The sequence below is a fragment of the Ambystoma mexicanum genome, chromosome 5p, assembly GCF_040938575.1.
Source record: "Ambystoma mexicanum isolate Mex_15411 chromosome 5p, UKY_AmexF1_1, whole genome shotgun sequence".
NCBI lineage: Eukaryota > Metazoa > Chordata > Amphibia > Caudata > Ambystomatidae > Ambystoma > Ambystoma mexicanum.
The window spans coordinates 941,472,932-941,500,050 of NC_090930.1; the positions used below are offsets into that span (position 1 = coordinate 941,472,932).

The 27,119-nt window shown below is 46.6% G+C and overlaps 1 protein-coding gene across 10 annotated transcripts in view; it reads left to right on the forward strand.

Moving 5' to 3' along the window:
- Window positions 1-27,119, forward strand: part of PPP4R1 (protein phosphatase 4 regulatory subunit 1) — a 1,265,416-nt gene that overhangs the window by 368,542 nt on the left and 869,755 nt on the right. For all 10 annotated transcript variants that reach the window (XM_069613385.1, XM_069613380.1, XM_069613382.1 and 7 more), the window contains one exon: window positions 10,557-10,664. In XM_069613385.1, coding sequence (XP_069469486.1) covers window positions 10,557-10,664 — 108 coding nt within the window. The remainder of the gene's footprint in view (window positions 1-10,556; window positions 10,665-27,119) is intronic.

Below are 27,119 nucleotides of genomic sequence, written 5' to 3' on the forward strand. Positions count from 1 at the left end.
ACAGGGGAAAGAAAAAGGTATGTTAACTTAACCGCCTGACTCCAAATTCTCGAGAAACCACTGCTGAGGTTCCAAAATCTGTTGGGGATTCAGTCTTTTGTGCTTGGTCTGGTCGAGGGAGGCCCAGGAGTCTGAGGTACAGAGGTCACTTTCGGATGTGGAATTCTTTTGGGGTCAGTCTTGATGCTTGAATCTGTTTCAGGCACTTTTCAGCTGAATACCCTTGTGAAGAAAAGGGCAAGCCGCCTGCGGAGCAAGGGACTTCGGGATGCCTAGGGAGGGAAGAAAACTGATTGCAACAGCAGTAAACACCAGTTAGGCTTCGACAGGTGATCTTCAATTGATGAACAAATGAGCAGGCCATGTACGTCTTCCGTTGATGGACCAGTGGATAGGGATGACACGGATTATTAAAAATATATATTACAAAATTGTTGCGGTACGCTGGGGAGTTAAGCAATTCAAGATTCCCTTCTCTAACCATCGCTGATGGATTTATATGAGTAGGCTGAAAGAACACTATAATCCGATTCACTGAGCTTGAATAGGAATTTGGGTGTCTGGAGCAGGAGGGAATTTGGCAACACCCAGGAACATTGAAAATCTATACCTTGTGGCTACGAATAAGTAGAAACTGGTCTTAACAAAGCCATAGACCCTACAAAGGATTTGCTCCAACTATCTACTTGCCATCCCTTGAATTGACACATGGGTATCTGAATTTGGCTTATACCATTCCAAATATTTATTTGTTTATTCACATTTGTTAAGCGCACATCAGACCGAAGGCATCGTGGTGCTGGTTACAGTGTTGCTTATACTTGGTTACATACAGTTCATGTCCGTGTGGTTACATTGGACGAGATATGCTTTTTTACAGATATGCATGAGCAGCAAAACCACGTGAGAACGGGTTAGTTGAAAAGGGCAGTTTTTAGCTTTTTTCGGAAGGAGAAGAGATGCATCAGCTCTGAGGTCAGTAGGTAGGGAATTCCAAAGTTTAGGTGCGAGGAAGGGGAAGCCTATGCCTCCTGCTTTGGTTCTGTTGATGCGAGGTATAGCTAGTTGGTTCGTGTATTGTGCTCTTCTTGGTCTTGTGGATTGATATCTACCTATCGTGTCAGATAAGTAAGAGGGAGCTGTGAGGTTGATGCATTTATGGGTGGTTGTGAGAATTTTGAAGGAGATACGGTCTTTGACAGGGAGCCAGTGAGCTGCCTTTCTGGCTTGTGTGATGTGTTCTCTTTTTGGTATGCTGAGGGCTGCTCTGAGAGCGTTGTTTTGAGTTGTTTGGAGCCTAGATAGGTTTTTTTGGGAGGTGCCGGCTAGGAGCGCATTACAATAGTCTAGTTTGGCTCTTATAGTTGCTCGAGCGATGGAGAGGCAGCCATCCTTGGTTAGGAAAGGTTTTATAGCGTTGATGAGTTTAGTACTCGGTGCTGCAGCCGAGAGTATGGCGCTGACTTGTTTGTCCATGGATAGTGTTGCGTCTATGTGAACCCCCAGTGTTTTGACTGAGGATAGGACTGGGATGGTACAATTGTCTATGTTGAAATTGGTGTACAGTGGGTTAAGGTTGGAGAGGGTAGATTTCTGTCCTAAAATGAGGATTTCGGTCTTGTCCCCGTTCAAGCAGAGGCTGTTAGTAGCCATCCAGGCTTGTATGGTAGAGTAGATTTGCTGTAGGGTAGAGGCGTCTTGGTGATAATTCCCTGTCAGAGGGAGGAGAACCTGCGTGTCGTCGGCGTAGTTAGTGTAGATGATCCCCAGCGAATCTAGTTTATCAAATAGTGGCTTCGTAAAAAGATTGTAGAGCGTGGGGGCAGTACAGGAACCTTGTGGTACACCACAGTGGATGATGGAGGGTGCTGCATGAGCTATGTTAGAGAACCCTTTCATCGCTCTTCCTTTTAAGAATGATGTTACCCAGGATGCTGCGTCCTTGAAAAGTGTGCTGCATGTGTCAGGTGACTGGTAAGGGTAGTGTGGTCTACCAGATCAAATGCAGCTGAGAGGTCAAGGAGAAGGAGGAGGGCGGGCTTGCCTTTGTCTAGGATGTTGGTAATTTCGTTTTTTAAGTCTAGAAGGGCAGTTTCAGTTCCGTGTCCCTTGAGGAACCCGGATTGTCTTTCACCTAGGATTGCGTTCGATTCAAGGTATAGTTGAATCTGTTTGTGGGCAGCCTTGTCGAGTAGTTTCAGGAGGAATGGGACTGTGGTTATGGGTCGGTAATTGTTCGGGTTAGCAGGGTCTAGCGTCGTTTTTTTTTAGGAGAGGGTGTACCCATGCCTCTTTAAGGCTGTCTGGGACTATGCCCGTTCTGAAGGATGCATTGATGAAGGCTGTGAGAAGAGGGGCGAGTGGTTCTGCGCAATCATTGATGACTTTAGGGGGGCATACATCACCCTTACATTGTGAGGGTTTGAGGTGTCTGAGAATGTCAGTGACCTCGGTTTCGGAGATTTCGGTAAATGCAAATTTGGGCATGTTTCTTACTTTTACATTAGGTTTTATCTGTGCATTTGCACTTTGCTTTGGTAAGGTGTTGAAGTGGTGGGATATTTTGTTTTGGAGGAGGTTTATTTTTGTAAGCATGGCTGATTGAATGCTTGTACACCATGCCTCGTCTTTGATGATCTCATCAGGGCATGTAGGTGGTATGGTTAGCTCTTTGAATATATTAAAAAGTTCTTTAGAGTGGGAGTTGGCATTAGAGATGCAGTGGTTGTAGTCTTCAGATTTGGCAAGGAAGATTGCGTCTTTGTATTTTTTTGCTATGGATTTGAAGTTGGCTTTCGTGGTATCGCATGGGTTACGCTGCCAATTTTTTAGGGCTGAGCGTTTGTCTTTGCGCAATGTCTGGAGTTCCTCTGTGAACCAGGAATTGGAATGGAAGGATTTTTTTTCTTTTTTGTTTTCCAGTGGGGCAACAGTGTTGACAGCCATTGTGATGGTGTCTTTGAATATTTCTGCGAGGATGTTGGGGTCAGCGGAGAATGGGGGCGCTAGGCAAGGTAGGGTGAGGAGTGCACTGATGTTGTCTGCAGTGAGTTCTTTGGCGCTTCTGGCTAAGGTCGCCGGTGCTTTAGTAGGCACTTTAGTGCTTTGTAAGACAGGGATGTCAAATAGGAGAAGGTTGTGGTCTGTCCATGGGAGGCTAGTATTGGAGGTGATGGCTGTGTTACAGTTGTGGTCTACAATCCAGTCTAGGATGCGTCCTTTAGCATGAGTGGAAGAAGTGCTCTTTTGCGAGAAGCCTAGGTCTTGGAGGTCTTTGGCTAGAGAGATAGCAGTTTTGTCCTTAGGGTCGTTGAATCCTAAGTTAAGGTCACCTATAAGTAGTGTTTTTGTGGATTTTTTAAGGTTGTTTCCTAGGAGGTGATTGACTTGACCTATGAAATTAGCAGTTGGGCCAGGTGGACGGTAAATGGTATGAATATTTATTGTGCTATTTGGAGAGAGTGCTAATTTGACTGATAGAATGTCAATATTATCTTCCTCTTGGTGGGGTACGGTTCTGATAGTGTTTCTTTGTGAATAATGGCTACCCCCCCACCTGTTCTAGCTATACTATCTTGTCTGAGGATGGCATATCCTTGTGGTAGGGCTAGTGAAATGGCTGGGCCAGAAGCTTCGTTGAGACATGTCTCTGTGATCGCGAGTAAGTCTAGATTTTGAGTAGTTATTAGGTCATTCACTTCTAATGCGTGGGCATTGAGTGATCGTATATTGATTAAGGCGCATTTGTATAGCGTTGGGCAAGGAGTTTTTGTGACTATGGTATGAGTGTCTGCTTTAGGTACAGTGTTACATTGAGAGTAGGAGTTACCGCTCTGTGTCGTAAGTGTGTGTTTGAGTTCGTGGCATATGGAAGTATTATCACGGAAGTGGGGTGTGTGCACTTTAGAGGTGCGTGAGCTGAGTCTGTAATTTCTGTGTGGTAAGTGTGTAGGGGTGACATGGTGGTGGATAGGGATGGTGCGGACTCTGAGTCTGTCTAGTCTGAGGTTAGGTATCATTAGTGCTGTTATCTGGAGTGTGTGAGGGCTTGGGCAGGAGGTCCATCGTGTGAGTTCGATGACGCAAGCTGATTTGATAGTGGGGGATGTGCTTTAATGCAGAAGGGTGCGGTGTTGTCATAAATGTGAGTAGCATGCTAGTTAAGCAGGTGAGGACGGGCAGCGAGTACATAGCAAAATAGCAGTGGCAATCTGCCTAGATTCCACTATCAGAAAAAGGCGCAGAAATGCAATGTTTGGCAGTAAGCAATTACAGTGGCAGCCTGCCTAGATTCCACTATCATCGATAGTTCAGAACATGTATGCCGCGGTGGGTGGTGCACCTAGGTGCTACGAGCAGCAGTCGGAGGCATTCGAATAAACATATGGCCGTGTAAGCAGTGTATCTGCATTGCATCACAGTATGGTTTGAGACAGGTGTGCAGCCATGAGCAGTGTGTGAGCAAGGCAAGTTCTGAGTACAATTGTAATATAATGGTTGGGCAGCTGCAGAGACCAGAGCAGTGACCAAAAGGAACACCACAGAGTAGATGTGGTCTGGCTAGTGACCATAAGGCACAACACTGTCTGAATGTGGTCTGCTAGTGACCATAAGGCACAACACAGTCTGAATGTAGTCTGTTAGAGACCATAAGGCACAACACAGTGGGCCTCATTACAACTCAGGCGGTAAGGGGTTTACGGCGCTGTAAACAGCGCCGACCCTTACCGCCTGAGTACGAGGTCCCTTAGCGCCATGCCGGATTTAACACCTGCTTTTAGCAGGTGTTAAAATCCATGGCGCTAAGGGACCATGGAGTTAATTACGCCACCGTAATTTACGGTGGCGTAATTAACGCCTTCCCCACTCCCATTATGCCCTATGGGGCAAAAATGGGAATGGGGAAGGGTAAATGGGGATTGGGGACTTACCGCCCCGCCAAACTCGGAATGGGGCGGTAAGTCCGCCAACCACCATGGCGTAAACACAGTTTACGCCATGGTGGTAAAGTCACGGCCCAGGCGGTAACTTACCGCCTGGGTCGTAATGAGGCCAAGTCTAAATGTGGTCTGCTAGTGACCATAAGGCACAACACTATCTGAATGTGGTCTGCTAGTGACCATAAGGCACAACACAGTCTAAATGTGGTCTGCCAGTGACCATAAGGCACAACACAGTCTAAATGTGGTCTGCCAGTGACCATAAGGCACAACACAGTCTAAATGTGGTCTGCTAGTGACCATAAGGCACAACACAGTCTAAATGTGGTCTGCTAGTGACCATAAGGCACAACACCGACAAATGAGGTCATTTAGCATTCATGAACCAAACAAGTATTAGGCTCTATAGATGGACAAGCATTTGCCACAGGAATAAACGGGCAGATGCAGAGCGAGGCAGCAAAAAGGAAAGGGTGTAGAAAGTTGAGTGAAATATTGTGCATCTTAGCAACCAAAGGGCAGGTAGGCTGCAATCTATAGCTATATCGCCTAAAATCAAAGTCACAGTGGGACACTATGGCACTTAAGACAGAGTGATTATACGAACTGAGTGACATCCATCTGCTACACAGGCGCGGGAACAGAGCTTAGTGTGGCGGCGCAGAGGCGCACAACGGCGAACAGGAAGAACGCCTTGTTCCACAGGCCTTCTTCTGCGAGGACCGGCTTCCGCCTACCGGAGGCGGGTGTTACTGGATAAGGCACACAGTTGCCTAGTAACTGAGGGGAGCCTCTGTTTCGTCCTGCATCGCGCCGGCCATTTTGTGGTCAGGCAGGTGATGCGCGCTTTGGTGAAAACAGCTGATTGAAATGGTCAGCTCGCAGATCAGGCATCCAAGGGCAATATAGACGGTGATATGCATGCAATGATTGTGCTGTGGGTTGCGCCACGTACCGTCGGTCATGCAGGGGGGCTGCTATGAAGGGGGACTGCTCCTGCAGTCTTGGGAGAGCAGGGCTCCAGCCCTCTCACGAACAGCAGACTGGATGGAATGAACGGCAGACGGCAAACAGGAAGAACGCCTTGTTATATAAGGGCAGACCTAATAGTTCGGACCCTACGTCCTGAAGAAGGTCTTGAAAATCAGCCAGTTCTGTTAAATGTGGACCGAAACACGTGTCGACGATTATGTGAACATTCTGTTCAATTAAAAAATCAGATAAAACACGACACCTGAAAATAAGGACTGGGCCGTAAATACTTGTGATAATCACCGTTTGAAAATACTTGTATTAGGAGAACAATAAATTATGTATAATTAGCCAAATTTGTTTTTTTAACAAATGACAGTATGAATGAGTGAGTTTGGGATTGAGTATGAAAGTTGAATATATGAAATATATGATGAATTGACACTTATGTTTTTAAAAGCAATACATACAATGATGTACTATGTGTTTACTGATTAAAATTTGTAATATTTTTTTAATAATCTGTGTCATCCCTATCCACTGGTCCACCTTTTGTTTGTGAATCCTATATACCTTCCCTGAAGGACCAGGGATTTAGTGCAGGTACACCCCTTTATTTTGAACCTGTCACCGTTGATGCAAGAAGGCAGAAAATGCAGGACAGTATTGTAGTACAAGCTCAAGATACTGCAAGTAGCAAGGATGCACTTGTAAAGGCAACAGCTGCATAAAGGTAGCCCAGAAGAGCTGTGTTGCTCACCGGTCGGTCCAGGGACTCTTCTGAAGGTCCTCGAGCAGGGGTCGATACTGGCTTTTTCCGCCTGTCCAGGGTCGACGTACCAAAGGGTCTGCTTCATAAGGCAGAGGAGCAAGACTTCACTGCAGATAGTGCTGCTCAGCTGCAGCAGTAGTCATTGGGTTGTTGGCAGACTGCCCTTCTTTGTAGGGGCTCCAATGATCTGTGGAATGGCTTCAGGATTCCTCCTTATATCCAGGATTTGGACTGGAGGCTCGGTCAAGGCCCACCAATGGTAAGGATCTGCACAATTCAAACTGGCAGTGGCAATCAAATCGTGGATTGTTGGCCACACATTCTGCCCGGCAACAGACATTCAGGTACCAGTATGATGACTGGGACCAGACTGTCTCAGTGGCCACACACATGGAGTACTCTGTAGCCTGTAAAAGAAGCAACTTTCCGCAGGATAGGATATTCCATATAAAGAAATTGCGGCCTTGATAGGGCAGGAAGAATGCCAAAGAATAATATGGCGAAGCATAAATCTTGTGGCACGGGCCCCTGAGTGCTAGCCACTCTTAGTTGTGTGGTGAACCAGAAGGAGTTGGACTAGAGCTTAGCATTTCAAGGGTGTTTATTTAAAGTAAAGAAAAAAATGCCTACCTATCCCTAATGCAATGAGGGATTTTCCCTGCCTAAAAAAATAAACTAATGATGCTTATCAATTGTCCTGATTAATAATAGTCCTCCGTCTCAAACTTAACCATACAACTTTTAGAAAGACTTCTCATTAAAAAGAAATAGCCAGAGGAGCAATCATACCACTCTGGTGTCTTCTGAGCAAAGCTACTTGGGTTTCTCTCATATACGGTTCATCATTCTGGCATGGGTTTTCAAATGTTTTATCAAAGTAAAGTACTCTGACCCATCGTCAGGTTCTGTGTAACAAGTGCATTTTTACACCCATCCTGCTTAGTAGGCTCACCTACCTAGTTTCAAAGGGGGTTGCTCCCCCTGGGAAGAATGGACAAATTGCCCAGATTCGTCACAGTAGCCATTTGCGCAAATTGTAAATGTGCGCAAGTAAAAAGCTCAAAACATGGTAGGAAAATATCCACTGCCAACTGCCCATCCTGGACACATTTTATTTGTAAACCTAAACATTATAAAAGACAGATATAAGGATACAAAGTATCCTAACCACACATCACTTTAAGGTGATGTGTGCAGTTGTAAAAATACAAGAAATCCATAAAGAGATACATAGTCTCCCAGCAATGATAGTATTATGAGCTGATCAGTTTACCCATAACCATAATCACAAAGCAAGGAAAGTAAAGCAGAAGTCTTTACTTGCCTCTAAATTGTCTAAACAAAGGAACAACAAAGTGTCTCCCATAGATGTCTATGGGAAACAATCCTCAAAAACACCCTTCAAACTCTAACTCTGCTCCCATGGGTTTAAGCTCCCACAGGAATGGTGTTTTACCATGTTTTGCTGCCTCAAACTTTGACAAAATACTGCCAGCAAAAAAAAACAGCCTACTATGAAATTCATGTATGGTATAAAATAGGCAATATCACTGTGGTCCTGCCAAAGAAACGAGGGGATCATTTACTCATACTTGTGCAGCTTAAAGATTTAATCAACCAAATGTTTTTCAAGCAAGCAGACTTAATAACTTTGACCGTGCAATGGCATTTGCGGTATTTGTAGTACAGCAGACTTAACTCTGTGCCTCAGGTTTATGCTACACCTGAGATCCAATACAACGTGGTGACTTGGCTTTTAATGGCAATCTCTTGCATACCCTACTGCCCAAGTTCTTCAGGTCTTAAAGACAGTCAACACTTTAATGGTAGTTCCGTTTAGATCATGTCTTCTAGAACACATGGACCCTGGCAGTAAACTCGGGTCTTCAAAACCTTCATGTTTTATCAACTTTCTTTTTGCCCCAAACACTCAGCCGGGAGCCATGCTACTGCAAAGAAAATGCGCAACTGCTGCAAGCACAAACAAGCCTGCTGTCTTCAACACTCTCGAATAAACTCCACCTGTGCAGAGCTGCTCCCCAAATACTTTCATTGTGGGGAGAATAGAACCCCAGAAGAGCAAACGTTTCTTAGTGTATTACCTTGGGCCTGCAGCCACCAAACCTTCTGAGCTCTGTCTGGAGTCAGATATTGTATGTAATCCATTTAGTCTTCATGAACTGTAAGGCTTTTGAAGTTTAGGACGAATTAAACCAAACACTACACAAACCTTTTCACATTTCAGTTGCTTAAATGACAGATCATATTTTTCAATTATAAACTATTTCTCTTTGTGGGACAGAATGAATAATGCCTCTTGAAATGTCTCATCAAAGTGCTAGGTTTGTACCGAAGGGGAAAGTGCCGATATCTCCTTCAGTAGCTAATGAGGGAATTGGATCGGGGTTAGAATGCCGGTGAAATAATGTTGCCACGGCTGTCTCCCTGGCTTGCTTAAATTGTCTCTTCAGCAGCACTACAAATAAGGGGTGTATCAGCCAATTTTACTCCCTAAGAATACTCCCAACAAAATAATCAGAAATGGACATGTGAAACCTTGTGCCCTTGCTTTCACCCAGACAGCACCATGGATCTGTTTGAGTAGAGCATGTAGTACCACAGGAAGAAACTACTATTATTACTGCCGGATTGGAACTAGTAAACCTGTAATATTTTAATCAATTATTGGATAATGGTCAACCCAAATGTTGCTGAAAAATATACCGAATGGAGCATCTTATTAATTCCCTGTGCTTGTGCTTAGCTTCAAGGTTAATCTATGAAATAGTGTTGTTGGGTCAGCCTTCATTTGAAAAATAGTTCTTCGAAGCTTGGAAAATGCTTGTTTTGGTTTCTTTTCCCTCCAAAACGTGCACATTCTGGAAGCTTTTCATTCACTGTAATCCTTTCAGAAACAGTGAGAAGAACTGTTTCATCATGCTTTTCCTTCCTAACTGGTTGCAAATGGTGGCACCATGGGCATGGCCAGAAAAAGCTTCTCCAAAATTCGGTGTCATTGTAATGGGTGCCAAAGCCCTGCTGACATCTGTATTGCAATGGTCCGCTCCTTGTTTGAAATACAGCATATGTTCCAAGGCGATGGCTGAAAGGGTGTTGTGAAGGATGTGGAGCTAGGGCTAAAGTTGATTTCATATGAAGTGGATTTTTCTTTATACTCTTGGCCCACTCCCTTCCCAAGCAATTTCTTGAATTTAATTTAAAAGACAAAAATGTTGAATAGTCTACTGAAGTAGACTTGGCAAAACATTTGATGCTGATTGATGACTTGCTTACCTGCTGGACTTTGGTTTAGGTAGCTGATGCAGGCATCCCAGGCGTGCAAGCCCTGGCAGTCAGCTCTTAAAGAAACATCTCTGTTCTGCATTAAGCCCTGTTCTTTGGCACTAAACTCGCTCTTACATTGGCACAACTGCTTGTTCTAGTCGATATACTGGTTGCCAGCAATGGTTGAAGGATAAAGAATGCATTGAATAAATAGGTGGAGTTGTGGATTAATGGAGGCCTCAGGAAAGTACTTGCCCTCACTAGGTTTAAACATTGGCACTTATTTGTGCTACCACCTAATTAAGAGTCCTTATTCAAAAAGTGTGTGCGTTGGAGGAACGTTGGGCTAAGAACACAGAAGGTGCTGCCACAAGAGAGGTACTTTATTTGTTTTTTTTTTTTGTATCTTGACCTACTGCTCTGTTTTTCATGAAATGTCCTCCCATGTTTTGTGGCTGCCAGAACTCAAAATAAGTGTTTATGTAATGGCAACATAGTTTGATACCGGAAACCCCTTATCCTTTTGTTTGTTTTTAATGTTCACAAATGTGAAATTGTATTTCTAAAATACTTCTGCTGCTTGTCAGATAATGTGCAAGATGGCTCCGACGGTGGGTAAAGATATCACAGAGCGGCTTATCCTTCCACGTTTTTGTGAGATGTGCTGCGATTGCCGAATGTTCCATGTTCGAAAGGTGAGTACACCATTTTCGCTGTTTCTGGAGTTGTAAATTATGTGTATATATAGTATGTAGAGTCTAGAAAGGACCTCAAATGTATTATTCTGATTACATTTTTCCACCTGAGAGGGCTCAGTGAAAGCCAGGCAAAATGTTAAACTCCAGGTCCATGCAAGCTTCCATAGGGAGAAGTCTAGCCAGTTATAATGCATAGATGAACCGTTGCTGGTAGTTTGGTGAGATTTAAGGTTTTGTCCAGCAAAATCTTCAGCATTAGAGTATATTTTTTGCTGAAAGCCCTTCTGTTTGTTTTTGACTTTTCAAACAACTGAAGACTGTCTCCTGTCCACTTTTTGCCAATAAACATTTCCCCAACTAGAATAGTGCAGGGAGGCTTGCTTCTCTTAACACAGAGGCAGGCTTTATGATCTTCTTTCTTTACTGCAAGACACTTCAGCAGGTTCAGATTAAACTCTCATTGCAAAGTACTCAAATACTGCAAACCCACTAAGTCTGTTTCTCTGAGTAGTTTAACCTTTTTTCTGTTTCAACTACTATGCAATTAGCCCACCCTGCCTCAGTCCAATCACTGGCAAGCTCCCTGCTTATCTCACTTTAAGGTTAGAGTCAGCCCCCTTTCCCCTTGCTCAGATATCCAATTGTTGAACCAGAACCCTTGAATGAACTGAAAATTCTAACCAACCATTCGAAATAATCTTAAACTGCCCCAAATTCAACTGCACCAATTCCTTGCAACCGGCGAGTCATAAATGAACTCCGACATTCCACACCCTTCAGCAACTCTGCTCACTAAGCATCCCCCCAGTGATTCTTCTACAAATAAAGACACATAATAGGGGAAATTACAATAGAATGATGAATATCACATATGATCAATTCCAAAATAGATGTACATCTGTATTTTACTCAGGTGGGTTAATGCTCGCCTGGTGCAATCAAGACTCCCTGCACTATTCCTGTCTAGGTCAGTCATCTTTATTCTGTGGTAAGACCGGAGGCAGGAATTGTTAGTTCAAAGAATTAACTACAATGGGCACCATCTCTATGCCTAAAGTGGAACATTTTAAAAGTAGAATCTAGACCAGTGCTCTGTTGTTTTTGCCTGCAACTCCCACCAGGCGTGGCCAGCACAGTCCGTGGTAAGGGATCATGAGAGTTGCAGACCAAAAAATCTGCAGGGCCGCAGCTTGCCCACCCCTTAATTAGATCAATCTGCTGCATTCAGGAAATCTTAGTTTAGTACCAGCCATTAAACCGTTTTTAGCCCTTGCCCCTCTGGCTGAATAAGGTCCAAAGACCCCCACATCACTTTTAGCCTGTCATCACCCAACAAATCCACCAGGCCAAAGTGGGAGCTGAGACAGGACCATATAGCTTCCTCACATAGATCAACAATTGATACACTTGCCTAGGCTTAACTCTTTGTCAACCTCTTGTACTCTCGCATGCATCTCACCATGGTCCATTTAGGTTTTTCTGGAAGATATGGTTAGGAAATAATTGTTTTTTTGTCTGTCAATGTATGTTTGAGTTTTAATTGTTCAAACAGAAATATTTGTGCACAAGGACAACTGCAAAAACACGCATAAGTAACAACAAAGAGTCTGTCAAGCCAATAATATGCAGCAGCCTAGATGAGTTTGCTGCAAGTTCTTTAAATAACACAACTCATTTTCCTTTTGTTGACTCCTATTTCGAAAAGAAAAACATGTACAGTGGCTAGATCCCTACTACTCTCTCCTTGGTAAAAGCAGAACAAAATAATACACAAAAGGGGAGTACCCTATGGGGGAGAGGGGCAGGGTGAGCACCTGTGCCCGTAAATTCTTATCCATCAGCAGGTAGTTGCTCATGCAGTTCTGAGAATGCAGTCACTACCAGTTTACACGGATTACTCAATCTTAGTGGGTGAAAGCGAATGTTCCCCTCATACCAAAAACTGCTACCTCTTCCTGCAATGGGTTAGTCTTAACAGAATTCACTAAATGAGGACTTTCCCCTCGGATCAGAACTTAATCAGTGAAAGCCTCCCATTCTTCCACGAATGTTACGTTCTCATGTGCCATGTATGTCAGTCTTTCCAGCAAATAAATATCCCAACCCTTATGTAACCAATCTAATTTCTCAGGCACAGAGGGTTGTCTGCGCTTCTGGGCTACTGCAATTCTTCCTGCCCACAAAAGAACATACCACATTCTTGGGAGTCTGCAGGTGTCAGTCTTTTGAGGGATTCCCTTGGGGGGTTTGAGAGGGTCTGACCTTTCGGGATTGGGGCTTGGAGGAGGGGCATGCAGTCCCTGCAATATCCTTAATCCAACCCAATAGTTTGGACCAGAAGATTTGACTATGTGGGCATATCCACCACATGTGTATAGATGTCCCAACCTCTCCACCTCACTGGGTACACAATGGTGATGAATCTGGAAACCTCTTTGAAATCCTGAGATTCTCCAGCATGGGGTCTGGCATGGATTCACATGCTCGTGAGTATTCCCCTTCATCAGGCTGGGAATCCTCTGTAAATCAGTTTCAGTTTCACTTCTGAACGGTCTTTCTCCTAACAACCAATCACTGGTCTCTGGGTCATACTTCCCCCAGTCAATGACTGCCATGTACCTAAGCCCCTCCTCTGGCAGCCATCTTCAGATTTTTACTGCATGTTCAAGTGGTGGGAGTCCTCATGCTATAGCTCTGGAGCTTTTACTGTGTTTTCGGAATTATTTTTTTTTCTAAGAGTTTAGTCTCTTTCTTCCGGTCAATTGACCCTCAAGCCATTGATCGATCATCCGACTAACGGGGACCCGTTTTTCTGAGCTTTCTACACCGCTCAAGGGTGATTCTTCATCGATTTCCCTTCTTGGAGGATTCCAGAAGATTCTTTGAGGCCTACCACGCGTGGACATGGCTGAAGACAAAGGAGACTCAACGCCTCTGTTCAGGATCTGCCCTGGATGTGGACTACGGAAACTTTTCCTGGACGATGGGCACTGGGGTTACACTGGACCAGCGATTTGTAGAATTTAGAAATTATCCTTTTCCTAGACTGAGCTGTATTAATGATCTCCTCAAAGGGTGTGAGTTCCCCAATGATGTTGTCCTTCCACCTGGAGTGCAAAACAACTTATTTAAGCCCAAGGTATTCAAATATTCTTATATTTGACCTACCCAACATGTCCTGAATCTCCGCAAACCCTTTAAATGTCCCTCCCAAGAGGAGCTGTCCTACCCTCTCAAGCCCTAGATCCGACCACCCCAGACTGTTCGCTGAACCAAGTTGGCCCCACTCAAATGGTGGACCCCAAAGGAAGCTCAGCGAAGAAGATCAAGAAGACAAATAATTGTTCACTCTATCCTTCTAGAGATCCCACATGTTTCGGAGAGTTCCTACATGTTTCGCAAGGTGAGGTGTTCACGGAGCTGCCGAGGTATAGACTTCCTAGATGCTCACAATGGATCTTTCACCTTCCTGGGATGGGCTACACAGTCCTCTAGATAAGTCCAGTATGTCCTAAAGTCTTCTCGAATGTGTTCTATCACCCTGAGCTGGGCTGCCTTGTAGTATTGGAAGAATTCAAGAAATCCAAATCCCACTCCTTGGGGAGGGTCAAGCTCCCTCAGGCCACCCTTGATCTCCAAATAAATGTATAACATATGGTATCTATTTCTTTAAAAAATGTTGCCAGGAGGGATGTGGGGAATCATCAAGAAAAGGAAATGAAAAATATGGGAAGACGTTCAAGATCAGACCACCTTCTCAAGTCTCGTTTTAGTGTTTACACTATAGGATCATAATTAAGTCTGTACAGTCTTCAGTTTCCGGGGGGATCCTAATACCCAAGTATGTTTTCGCGTCATTCATTAATTGTCATACCATGGAGGTACTGTGTTACCTCCAAATTCTCTGTTCCCCTATCCGGAGGACATAGGACTTTGTGTGGTTGACGCGATGTCCAACCAAGGCTCCATAACTGTTTAGGGTCATCCTCATTCCTCACAAGGTGTGCCCCGTGTCCACTAAATACCTCCAGTATGTCACCTGCAAACAGGGTGAGTTTAAATGTCACCCCATCACAGTGCATGCCCCTAATCTCAGGGTTGATTCTGATCACTTGAACCCGAGGTTCGATCACTAGGGAAAGAAGTGCATAACCGGGGACACCCCTTTCTGCTGCCCTTGTGTAACAAAAACCCAGTGGATCATCACCCTAGGCATAAGATCCTCATAAGGAGATGCCATCTAGGTCCTAACTAAAGCCTACCCAAATGTTTCCAAAACCAAACTCTGAAAGATTCACTCCACCCATTCAAATGCCTTGCCAGCATCCAATGTGACTATATAGGCTTCCTTTCCTTGTTTTTGGGTATTGTGTATAAGATTTAAAAGATTTCCTGATATTAGCGGAACCCTGCCTTCTCCAGCATTGGATCTTTCATGGATTCACATGCTTAGAATATTCCCCGTCGTCAGGCTGGGAATCCCCGGTACATTATATAGACCCTTTCCCGTAGGAAAACTTTTTCGACGCTTATGCGTCCTATCCACCTCGTTTTGTATCATGCGTGCCCGCGCCGTCAGGACGCCATGATATAAATACAGGACCCGCCCCCGCGCTCCCTCAGATTTCAACCGTCTTTCAAAGTAGTGGGATCCTCGTGGTTACTGCTAGTCGAAATTAGGTTGTATTTTCGCTTCGGCGACGTTACATTCTGGAAAAAATATGTCCGGAAAAGCTTTATTTCGTCCTTGTGCGACATGTGGACTCAAAGTCTATGAAGGTGATGCCCACATGGATTGTATCTACTGTCTCCACCCGCACCACACGGCGGATACATGCGAGATATGCCAGGGTTTCTCCCAAAAAACCCTTAAAGACCGGAAAAGAAGGTTGGTCGACTGGCTTAACGACGGAGCGGGTGCCTATCCGGCATCAGAAGTTGGCTCCACGGCCTCTAGGAGCAAGTCGGAACCTCCCTCGAAGAAGGTGCGGCCTGTCGAAAAATGCCCTGCGGACAAGCATACGGGGAAGCATGCTGGGTCTTCCTCATCACACAAAAAGTCCTCCTCCTCCTCCTCCTCATCCTCTAAGACGGAGAGGCAAGCGGCATCAAAATCCTCCTCAGGGGACCGTCCTAGGTCTTCCGTGAGTCGAGACGCTTCAGCAGGGAAGTCGGCAACGAAATCGGCTACGAAGTCTAAAGGCTCGATGCCGGCTACTTGCTCGTCGACCCCGGTGTTGCTGACTATGCCTATTACTATTCAGGCAGCAGCGGTGGGGATTCCTTCATCGACGATGACTCAATCTATGGCCTGGCAGCCAGAGGTTTGTGACCCGGCCCCCCCTGAGATCCTACTGCAGCCAGACACGGCCTTGTCGGTGTTGTCGGTGGAAGGAGAATGTGGCATGGTTATGCAGCCGTAGGACTTGGGCTTACGGCCTTCCAATACGTCGACGACGAGTGGGGGTGTGGTCCCTCTATCCTCGACGTTGCTGACCCCCCAGACGGTTTTGTCTCTGGATGTGCTTAATACACTTCAGAAGCTCCTGCAGCGTCTGGATACGCAGATACCTCAGTCTGGCACTTCATCGTTGATATTTTCTGCACCTTCCGTCGATGAACAAGCTCAAGCAGCTCGCTCGACGACCAAAAGCCCGTCGGCCTCCCAGGTGGTGAAGGATCATCCTCGAGCGCAGGAGGAGGGTGAGCTATCGGAGTCCGATTCTATACGAGGTGACTCAGGGTCGGACATTTCCCTGTCACCGTCGAGAGACCCAACATGGAATTCGGATGTAGAGGTAGAGTCTACGAGGAGCCAGGCACAACCATCTCCTCCGGATGATGTGGGAGCCTTCCATGCAATGATGGGAAAAGCGTGTTCTGAGTTCGGCTTAATTCCTGAGGAGCAAAAGAAAGACTGTTTTCTTTTTGATCACATGGGTCAAAGGAGGAAATCGGTATTTGCCATCCCAATCCTGGACCACGTGTGGCAAGAAGGCCTGAAGATGATGCGTCATCCGTTCTCGGAACCGGCTATTAAGGGGCGTATTGAGAAAAAGTTTAAAGCTCCGGAGTCCACTCCAAAATGTCTAACATCACAGCCTCTGTCAGACTCTGTGGTATCGGCGGCAGCGGCTAGGAAGGCCAGAGTACAGCAAAAATGTTCAACCCCACCAGAAAGCGAGGCCAGGAGGCAGGACGCCTTTGGAAAAAAGGTGCTCTCAGTCGGCGCCACGACGGTAAGAGCAGCCAACTCCTTGGCGATTGTATCACGATACGATAGGGAGATGTGGCATAAACTAGCCCCTATCCTAGAACATCTGCCGGAAGAACATCGAAAATCAGCCATGTTGCTAGTACGAGATGGTGAGGAGGCCTCGAACCACGCAATTAATATTGCGGTGGACCTAGCAGAGTCTGGTTTTAAACAAATCAATCATGGCGTAGTACTACGTCGACAAGCGTGGCTCAAATGTACTACTTTTAGACCTGAAGTCCTATACAAAGTCCTAGACATGCCATGTGAAGGAGAACATCTGTTTGGAGACAAGGTAGATGAAGCCTTGAAGGGGATGAAAGAAGACACGGATACCGCTAGGTCTCTCGGCGCCCTCCAGACAGGTAGAAGTTTTCGCTCTTTTCGCCCCTTCAGGGGTGCTTCCGGAAACTCCCGCTTTGGAGCCTCTACGGATCGTGGATTTAACAGGCCCTCATACTCCTCACAAGGTTACAGACGTGCATCCCAGTCGGCACGTAGAGGCAGAGATTATCAAGCCTCCAGACGACGCGGCTCGGGTCCCTCGTCGACGAAGGACAAGCAAACCAGCAACCAATGACTGCCTTTGGAACGTCCTGGGGGGTCGAGCCTCTCATCATGTCGACCAATGGAAATGCATCACCACAGATCGATGGGTTCTGGACACGATTCGCATGGGTCATGCGCTGCAATTCAAAAACAAGCCTCCAAGTCTTCCGCCAGTGTTTTCGGCCCAGCCCCACCTTCGAGTTCTAAGACAAGAGGTGGCGCTTATGCTGCAAAAAGGAGCGGTAGAACGGGTTCCTGTGGCACAGGAAGGACAAGGGGTTTATTCCCGGTTCTTCGTTGTCAAGAAGCCAAATGGAAAATGGAGGCCCATTCTCGACCCGAGGGTACTCAACAAATGGCTAAAGAGCTCAAAATTCAAAATGCTAAAGCTCAAGGAGGTTATCAGGTCACTGCAACCCATGGATTATCTGTCGTCGCTAGACCTTCAAGACGCATATTTTCATATCCCAATACGTCCACGACACAGGAGATATTTAAGGTTCGTCGTCGGGCGAAAGCATTTTCAGTTCAAGGTCCTCCTGTTCGGTCTCAAGTCCTCCCCCAGGATGTTCACCAAGTGTTTGGCCCCTATAGAGGCCCATTTAAGGAAGGATGGTTACCATGTCTATCCCTATCTAGACGACTGGCTGGTCAGAGGTTCGTCCATGGAACAAACACGAAACAGTCTGGGGGCCACGATGTCCCTCTTACAGGAACTGGGCTTCGCGATAAACTTCAGCAAGTCCTCCGTAGAGCCTTCGAGGACCTTGGTCTTTTTAGGAGCGGAGTTTCATATGCACACAAGCCTTGTAAGACCATCCAGCGAAAGAATACAGAAGCTACAAAGCAAGGCGTTGGAATGGAGATGCGGTACCAGGGTGTCGGTGCGCAAATACATGTCCCTGCTAGGGACCATGTCATCCTGCATTCCGTTGATAAACAACTGCCGTCTGTTTATGAGGCCTTGCCAGGAATTTCTAGCGGACCGTTGGGTGCAGAGCCAAGGTCGCTGGTCCGACAGACTGGTCATCGACGAACAACTGGTACAAGCACTCTGTTGGTGGAGAGTTTCTACTCATTTAACGAAAGGAATGCCTCTGGTGGAACCGGAGTTCCAGAAGACGGTGGTGACGGATGCATCGCTGAGCGGATGGGGAGCTCATCTGGATACGTTGCAGGTACAAGGCCGGTGGTCGTTACAAGAGTCCTCCCTGCATATCAACCTGCTAGAACTGAGAGCAGTGCGGTGGGCTCTAAAATCTTTTCTTCCTCAATTGAGAGACTCTGTGGTGCGTGTCATGACGGACAGCACGACTACAATGTTTTACCTAAGGAAACCAGGAGGAACACGTTCCAGGTCCCTGTCGATGGAGGCACAGAAAATCTGGCATTGGGCCCTGCAACACAACATGCTAATCTTGGCGTTCCACCTGCCAGGTGTGAGAAATGTGGAGGCCGATGCCCTCAGCAGGAAAATGAACAAAGTTCACGAATGGGTGCTGAACGACCAGCAACTACAACATGTATTCAAGAAGTGGGGACATCCTTCCATCGATCTGTTCGCGACGAAGGACAACAGGAAATGCCCGCAGTATGCAAGCAGATGGCCTCAGCAGGGCTCACTGGGGGATGCGTTCTCCTTCCCATGGACGAACACATTCCTGTACGCATTCCCTCCATTTCCTCTTATCCGGAGGACGTTGCAATGGATCCTCAAGTACCCATGTCGGGTGATTCTGGTGGCCCCGTATTGGGCCAGACAGGTGTGGTTTTCAGACCTGCTGCACTTAGCGGCGGCGGAGCCAATGAGGTTCAGGAAGATCCCCAACCTTCTGTCTCGACAGGAGGGTATCGTTTGGCATCACGACCCGGACAGCCTCAAGTTGACGGCCTGGCTCCTGACTTCGCCGAATTTGGTCAGCTAACGATTCCGGAGGAGTGTCGTCGTATTCTGCAAGCGGCAAGAGCACCTTCCACAAACACTTCATACTCGTACAAATGGAGGAGTTTCTGTCAGTGGTGTGTGGATCAACCAGGTTTGGTTCCGCAGTCGATTACGCCGGAACAGCTCCTTCCATACTTGCTGTTCTTAGCTCAAAAGGGCTTATCGGTGTCGTCGATAAAAGTACACCTGGCCGCCATCTCCAGGTTTACACGTCAACGACATTCCGCACCATTATTCAGCGACCGCCTGATTAAGCACTTCCTTAAAGGTTTGTTTAGGAGTTTCCCTCCCGAGAAGAGATTTCCTCCGGTGTGGAGCCTCAATCTGGTGTTAGCGTCTCTTATGAAACCTCCTTTTGAACCAATGTCATCATCGTCTCTAAAGTTTTTGTCGTGGAAATTGGCCTTCCTGGTGGCCATCACTTCAGCCCGACGTATTTCGGAAATCCAAGCTCTAATGGTAGACCCACCATACTTAAGATTTTTCAAGAACAAAGTGGTCCTTGCCACTAACCCACAGTTCATACCGAAAGCTCCTTCAGTGTTCCATAAACATTCCCCTATTGTCTTACCTATGTTTTTTCCAGAGCCATGCTCGGGAGCGGAGCGCACGTTACACACATTAGACGTGAAAAGGGCTCTCAAGTTTTATCTTCATCGCACGCAACCTTTCAGGAAAACGAGGCAATTGTTCGTGGCCTATGGTTTGGGTGCTAAAGGCAAAGCCATTTCAAAGCAAGCACTGTCAAGATGGGTATCGTCTACCATTTCGTACTGCCATTCCAAGGCTGGGAAGCCTCTTCTGCGACGCCCAAGAGCTCCTTCAACTAGAGCGGCGGCAACGTCGATGGCGCTGTGGTCTGGAGTCCCTCTGGGGGACATCTGCAGGGCGGCTACCTGGGCGGCTACACACACTTATACCCGCCATTACTGCCTGTCACAACAACATGCCGAAGATACTCGGATGGGACAGGCGGTGCTTCGACACCTATTCCAATAAGGTAAGCCCCGGTTGAGGGGTTAGATCTTGTTGCAATTATGATTGAATATTGTTCGTTTTCTATGTTAACAATTGCTGACGGGTACACGACCATAGGGAACGGGCATTGTGAGGAAAGTATGTGAGTTTGCATGCACGCCTCCTCTTTTCGGGATGGTACTGCTATGTAATCTATTCTAAGCATGTGAATCCATGAAAGATCCAATGCTGGAGAAGGGAATGGTTTCTTACCTGTAACTCCATTTTTCCAGCATTGGTATCTTTCATGGATTCACATGCGCCCGCCTGCCTCCCCTGGGCATGCAAACTGGTTCCCCCACTACTTTGGGGGCCGAAATCTGAGGGAGCGCGGGGGCGGGTCCTGTATTTATATCATGGCGTCCTGACGGCGCGGGCACGCATGATTCAAAACGAGGTGGATAGGACGCATAAGCGTCGAAAAAGTTTTCCTACGGGAAAGGGTCTATATAATGTACCGCGGATTCCCAGCCTGACGACGGGGAATATTCTAAGCATGTGAATCCATGAAAGATACCAATGCTGGAGAAATGGAGTTACAGGTAAGAAACCATTCCCTTCCCTTGACAAACCCTGCCTGATCCCCATGAATCCAAACTGGGAGGATCTTGGCGAACCTGTTCCCCAGAATCTTGCCCAAGATCTTCACATTCATCTATGATGCACGCCTGGATGAATCCTTCCCCTCCTTAGGAATTACCGTAATAATTGCGGCTAGCATTGATTTTTGGAAGTGATGTGCCCTCTAGGATTCAATTGAATAACTTTGCTGATGTCGGGGCCAGCAGCGAGTGGTAACTTGTAAAACAGGACAGTAAACCTCGGCCAGGGACTTGCCTCCTTTCATAGTCACTATTCCCTCCTCCTCTGAAATGAGGGAGTCCAGGAGAGAAGCGTATTGCTGCCCCACCTAGGGAAGATTTAGACAGCCAAGTTTTTGTTTGTGTCCCACGTCCGCTTTCTACTCAGAGGCATAAAAGTCCTTGGAATATTTCCTGAATATGACTGTAATTTCACTGTTGTCTGAGGACCCCCTCTTCGGGCCAAATAACATTAACCCACCTTGTTTTCTTTTGTTCCCTCAACTTCCATGTGAGGAGCCCATCGGCCTGTTCCCTCTTTTCATAGTATTTTAGCTTGAGCCATTTCCTATGTGTATCATCAGTTATAAAAGCTTCAAGTTTCTCTTTATAACTCCAAATCTTTCAATCTTTTTGGGGATAAGGCTAGTTACACCCCTCTTCCTCCCCCCCCCCCCGCTCCCAGCACCCGCAAACTCCCTTTAGGTTGCAGGTCTTTAATTCTGCCCAGAAGGGATGCCTCTCTACAGCGCTTTTCAATTTTTTTTTCTGGGAGCTGATCCTAATCCATTTCCCCCTATGCTCCTTAACTTTAGTGAACAGCTCTACCCCCACCTCTTTTAGCAGGTTGTCATTGCAGATCCATCACCTTCTCTTCTTCCCCCTGCATGCACTCAACTCAACCAAGGCTAGATCATGGGCTGACCAGGAAACAGTCTGTCTTGTCTTCCCGGACAGGCAATGGGTCCACCGAGTAGTAGATCAATGCTCGAGAAGGAGTTATGAACTGGGAATAATGTGTAAATGAGCGGTCTCGGTCCGTTTTGGTCTCCCAAGCATCTACCAGTCCCAAGGTCTCATTTACCTCTCTGGCTAGGTCCCTCTACCCCTGCCCCCATCCAGACATCCGCTCCCCCTCCAGACCTCCCTTGTTCACAACATGTAGAAGATTGGGCCAGGAACCATGTTAATCTCTCCCCCACTAAAAGCACCCCATCCAAAATCCCTTTGTGTGCCACCACCTCCTCCCACAAGGCTATCTGGCTCAAGTTGGGACAATGTATTGAAGCTACCTTAGTACTACTTTTGTAGTACATCCCTTTTTAAAAAAAGGGATACCTCCACTCACTTTCACATTGTCCTCTGTATCTCATAACTCCATCTGCCTAACCCACCCACCCCCACCCAACCCACGTGTCACAGCTACCCTTCTCCTCATCAACCCAGAGGCGTAGTACACCATTCCCGTCCCTCTGCCCCTAAGAGGGTTCTGACCCCTTCACCAAATATGTTTCTTGGATTCAGAGAATGTCTACGCTCAAAGCCTTAAATTCCATCCTCAACATTGACCTCTTAAATGGGGAGTTAAGGCCTCTGACATGTACTGTGACCATTCACAGACTAACCTTGAAATCATTCATGCTTACTAGGGGCGGTAACATCTCACCTGATATCCAACAATGACATATCTACTATACATTTCGGGTTAAGAGTCCTCTGGCAATGTGGCATTACAACTCGACACAACAGCCAAATTGGACCGCATTACCCCCTCAGCAGTTTACCATCCCTCAAGTGTAATAATGTTAGGGTCGCGGCCCGCAGCCCTCGGAAATCATCTCTCCAATGAGGCCCATGGGCACACATATCCCCCTGAAATGATTAATCATTAACAGGAGGGATCTTCAAAGCAGGAATCTTTCCTCGTCTTGGCAATGGGTCTGTTCACCTTTTTGAATTTTCTGGATCCCATCATTCACAACATATCCGATCCCTTGTCACTCTCTCGGTTCTCGCAGACTCGTTGATTTAATGCCTCAAGCCCGTCATAGCTTTCCACCATCAACTCCTTTGTGACTCTTCGGTTGTCATCCTCGGTGACAAGCGGTTATTTCATCCTTTCCCATTGTAAAAAACCAGAAGGTGTCTCACCTGCTAGTTCCCAGGGGTCTCTCTGTCAGGCGGCCAGGGCACAGCCATCGCCTTTGGATCCAGACCCTCTGGGTGGACCAGTGCAGGAGGATCACTGGGGTGAGCGGTCTTGTGGGAGGGGGACACCTGATGGCGAGACGTGGTATCCCTCCCTCCCTGTAACTTCTTTAACCCATCCTACCCGGTAGGATATGTGGGAACTCCAGACCCCCTGCTTTTCCCTTTATAAACATTTTCAAACGCACAGCCCGCTCTGGGAGAAAACTCCCACCCGAGCAGTGTACCTGACATGTCCCTCTACTATGGTCAGGCAATTACTGGTAAACACTCACACCTGACATCCATTAACCTTCTCTACATGGATAAAAGGCGGAGCACGAGAGCACACTCTGAGCGAGGCAAAGCACACGAAGAAAGACTGCAAACCAGGAAGGGTGTGCAAGAGGGAGATATCCTTGAGCTTTCAGGCGAGAAACCGTTCCTTTCGAGAGTCCTTCAGAGTTAAAAGCATAAGGCCAGGAAAGCAGACTGAAGAATCCTGCATTGTGTGTGGAAGATACCCGGGGCCCTCGTGAACGGCTGACCAATTCGGGAAGGAGCAGCAGCCGCTGTGGTGCCGTCCTTGGCTCCAAGATTAAAGCAGTGCCCGAAAGATCAACACAGCCAATGGGTTGGCAAGACCAATGCAAGACAGGTCTGTGTTGAAATCCAGGTTGCAAGTGGCAACATTGTATAAAGAATGCAAGAACGAAGATTGGTAACACATGAGATAACAGACAGGGAAAGTGAATAGCTTATGGATGTTTGAACTTTAACAGGAAAAAGATACAATACCATTGACTGAGTGGTCCGGCACCGCAAGTGTGCTTAATCGAAGGTCTCTGTAAGGTATCCAGTTAAGAAGTGGCAGAAGTGAAAGTAAAATAGTGTAATGGGAAATTAAATTAATCCAAATGGTTCTCCTGCAACGGTTTAACCAAAACCCATCACAATCGAAAGTCTTCGATTCTTGATAAAAAGAAGAAAGCTTACGAAAGTGGGATTACATGGTCCTAGCCCGGACGAGGGAGACCCATTGTGAACATTGTGCTAAAGTGGTCCGAACCTGAAGGTGGGAGATACGTGGTCTGAGCCCGATCGAGGGAGACCAATTGTGAAACTTATGAATATGAATTTCCTGAGATTTTATTGAGTGAGAGACTTGGGCAGAAGGCGATACCTATGCTTTTAATTGTATCCTCGCGGCAGAGAAGCCAGAGTGTGTGTGAAGCTCGAGCGTGCCGCCTTGCCCCATGCTGAAAACGTGGAGAAGGGAAGCCAACTGCTCAACTATCCCGACATATCATTTCTTGAATACTTTTCTTTTTCAATACATTGTCCCACGTCATTTGTATTTAGAAGTAAGGTTTGGTAATAGGTTTATTAGTATAGGCCTTTATATTTTGACAGACTCCACTAGGACGGTGTTATTATTTTTTTTTAGAAATCTGTTTGTTCATAGCTGTTTGTGTTGAAAACAAATAAAGAAGACAAACCAAACAATCCTGACTAAAGAAGGTCACGTTACAATTACATTATTTCCCATTTGTAGAACAATAAAGGGAAATAAAATTACATGTGGAAATGATACATAACAAGTGGGGTGTTGGGGGGGTTTAATTGTCCCAGATCGCTGCACTGCCAAGGCTCAATGAGATCAATGCCATGGGGCATTTCTATGCCAAGTATTCACCCGGCTCCTGTCCATGTCTCCCAGACCTTCTGAAACCTCCCTGGACAGCCCCATGCGTTGTAAATATGTTTCTCTAGGGATGCACATCAGTCTATATTTCATTAATCTAGCTGCCAAGGCTCAGTCTGTCGGAAGATCCCCACTTAGAAGCCGTGAGCCTCTTCCCCAGTCCGAAAACCACTGATAGGAATGTCTTTTTGTGTTTAGTGAATGCCGTTTCCCCCCCAGATTCCCAATATTACTAGTTTTGGGTCTTGCGGAACTGGGGACCCAAAATATTAGAGATCTTACGGATGCATTTTCGCCAGCAGTCCTGTATTTTATAACGCAGTCCCACACCATGTGGTAGAAAGTCCCTTCTGCCCGCCGGCATCGCAGGCATTCTCCATTATCCACCACGCCCCACCTAGCCATCGCTGCACGGGAGTGATAGACCTGATACAATATTGCATACTGTATCAATCGAAGTCTGGCATCTATACCTACTTCACGAAGGAACATTAGTGCCTCTACCCATTCTTCCGATTCCAGTGAGCCCATTACCCTCTCCCACTTCTCACGGAGCCAGGTTAGTTCCTTGGCGCTGAAAGCAGTACGTACTTGGTAAAGTGTGGATGTAACCTTTGTCTGGATTCTAGCAGGCTGGGTGTTTGCTTCCGGGGGGGGAGCACTTTGGGATCGCTGCCAATGTGGGGAACTGGGCACGGATGGCATGTGTAAATTATAGGTGTCTGTAGTGTACCCCAGTGGACAGGGCAAACTTCCCCTGCATGGCCCCGAATATCAAGAGGCACCCATCTTGTACTGCACCTGCAAGGGTATGTGTCCCCACCTCGTCCCACCTTATGAAGTGCCCCAGTTTTAAGACTTCAGGGATATGCATGTTATTCCATAGGGGTTGGTACATAGTTAGTCTCCCCCCCTGCACCCCCCACCCAATGTGATGGTGAGCTTCTATACAAAATTTAGCAGGCGTGCTTTATCACCCTAGACATATCGGGTATCTACTTCTCCATTCCGTACTACACCCGGAGGGGTGGGATTGTGCCCATGCTCCTAATCTCTCCCCCCCATGTGTGCGAGCCCCAAATCCCTGTGGAGCCATTCATTCACCACTCCAAGCTGTGCAGTCCAGTAATGCGTACGAAGGCAGGGTAGACCAATTACCCCTTCTCAGACAGAGCGCTGCAGGGTTTTGAGTCCTATGCGCGTTTTCCCACCCCATAGGAGCTTCCGAAGGATGACGTCCACGGACGTAAAGATGGTATGAAGGACATGAATTGGGGCATCCTGGAGAACATAGAAAAATCTTGGGAGTGATAGCATTTTGAATAGAGCCGCCTTGTCCATTCGTGTTAGCGAGAGGGATTGCCAGTGGGTGACATCAGTCCCAAATCTATCTATAATTGGTTGTAAGTTACGATGGAGGAAATCGTCCGAGCTGTGGCTGATGTGGATGCCCAAATATTCAAAGCTCTGGATGGAGATAGCGTATGGGCAGTGTCGTGGGATTGCCTCAACCCCACCCTTAAGGAGAAAGAGTACCGTTTTGTGCTTATTCACCTTGAGGCCTCAGAATTCTTGATACTCTGTAAGGATATTTGATATTACGAAGCAGGAGGTCCTTGGGTTGCTCATGTAGATGAGAAGGTCATCGGCATAGAGTGAAACCCGGTCTTCCCCTCCCCACGGTGACACAAATCCTGTCCAGTCTTTTACCACCCTGCGTCTAATAGACAGCAGCTCTTTAGCTAGTGTGAATAGTAGGGGGGAGAAGGGGCAAAACTGCCTGGTTCCCAGCACCAATGTGAAAGCCCTGTTGGCAGTCCTGTTCACTAGTATCACTGCTTCGAGGGAGTTGTATAGTATTTTGACCCAGGATAAATTATTGGCCTCAAAAATCATGCGACCCATGATATCCAATAAGGCCGCCCTTCCTACTACCGAATCAAAGGCTTTTTCAAAATCCATAGCCAAGAGTGTAAGCATATCATCAATCGCGGTTACTCGGTCAATGGCAAACTGTATCCTTCGTAGGTTCATACGAGTGGACCTAGATGGCAGAAAGTCACATTGGTCCGGGTGTACAAGGGACTGTATAACCCCCAACAATCTATTGCCCAAGAGCCGAGCGAGGACCTTGGCATCTCCGTTGATGAGCGATATTGACTTGTAGGAGGCACAAAGTTCTCATGGCTTCCCTGGTTTGGGGATCACCACA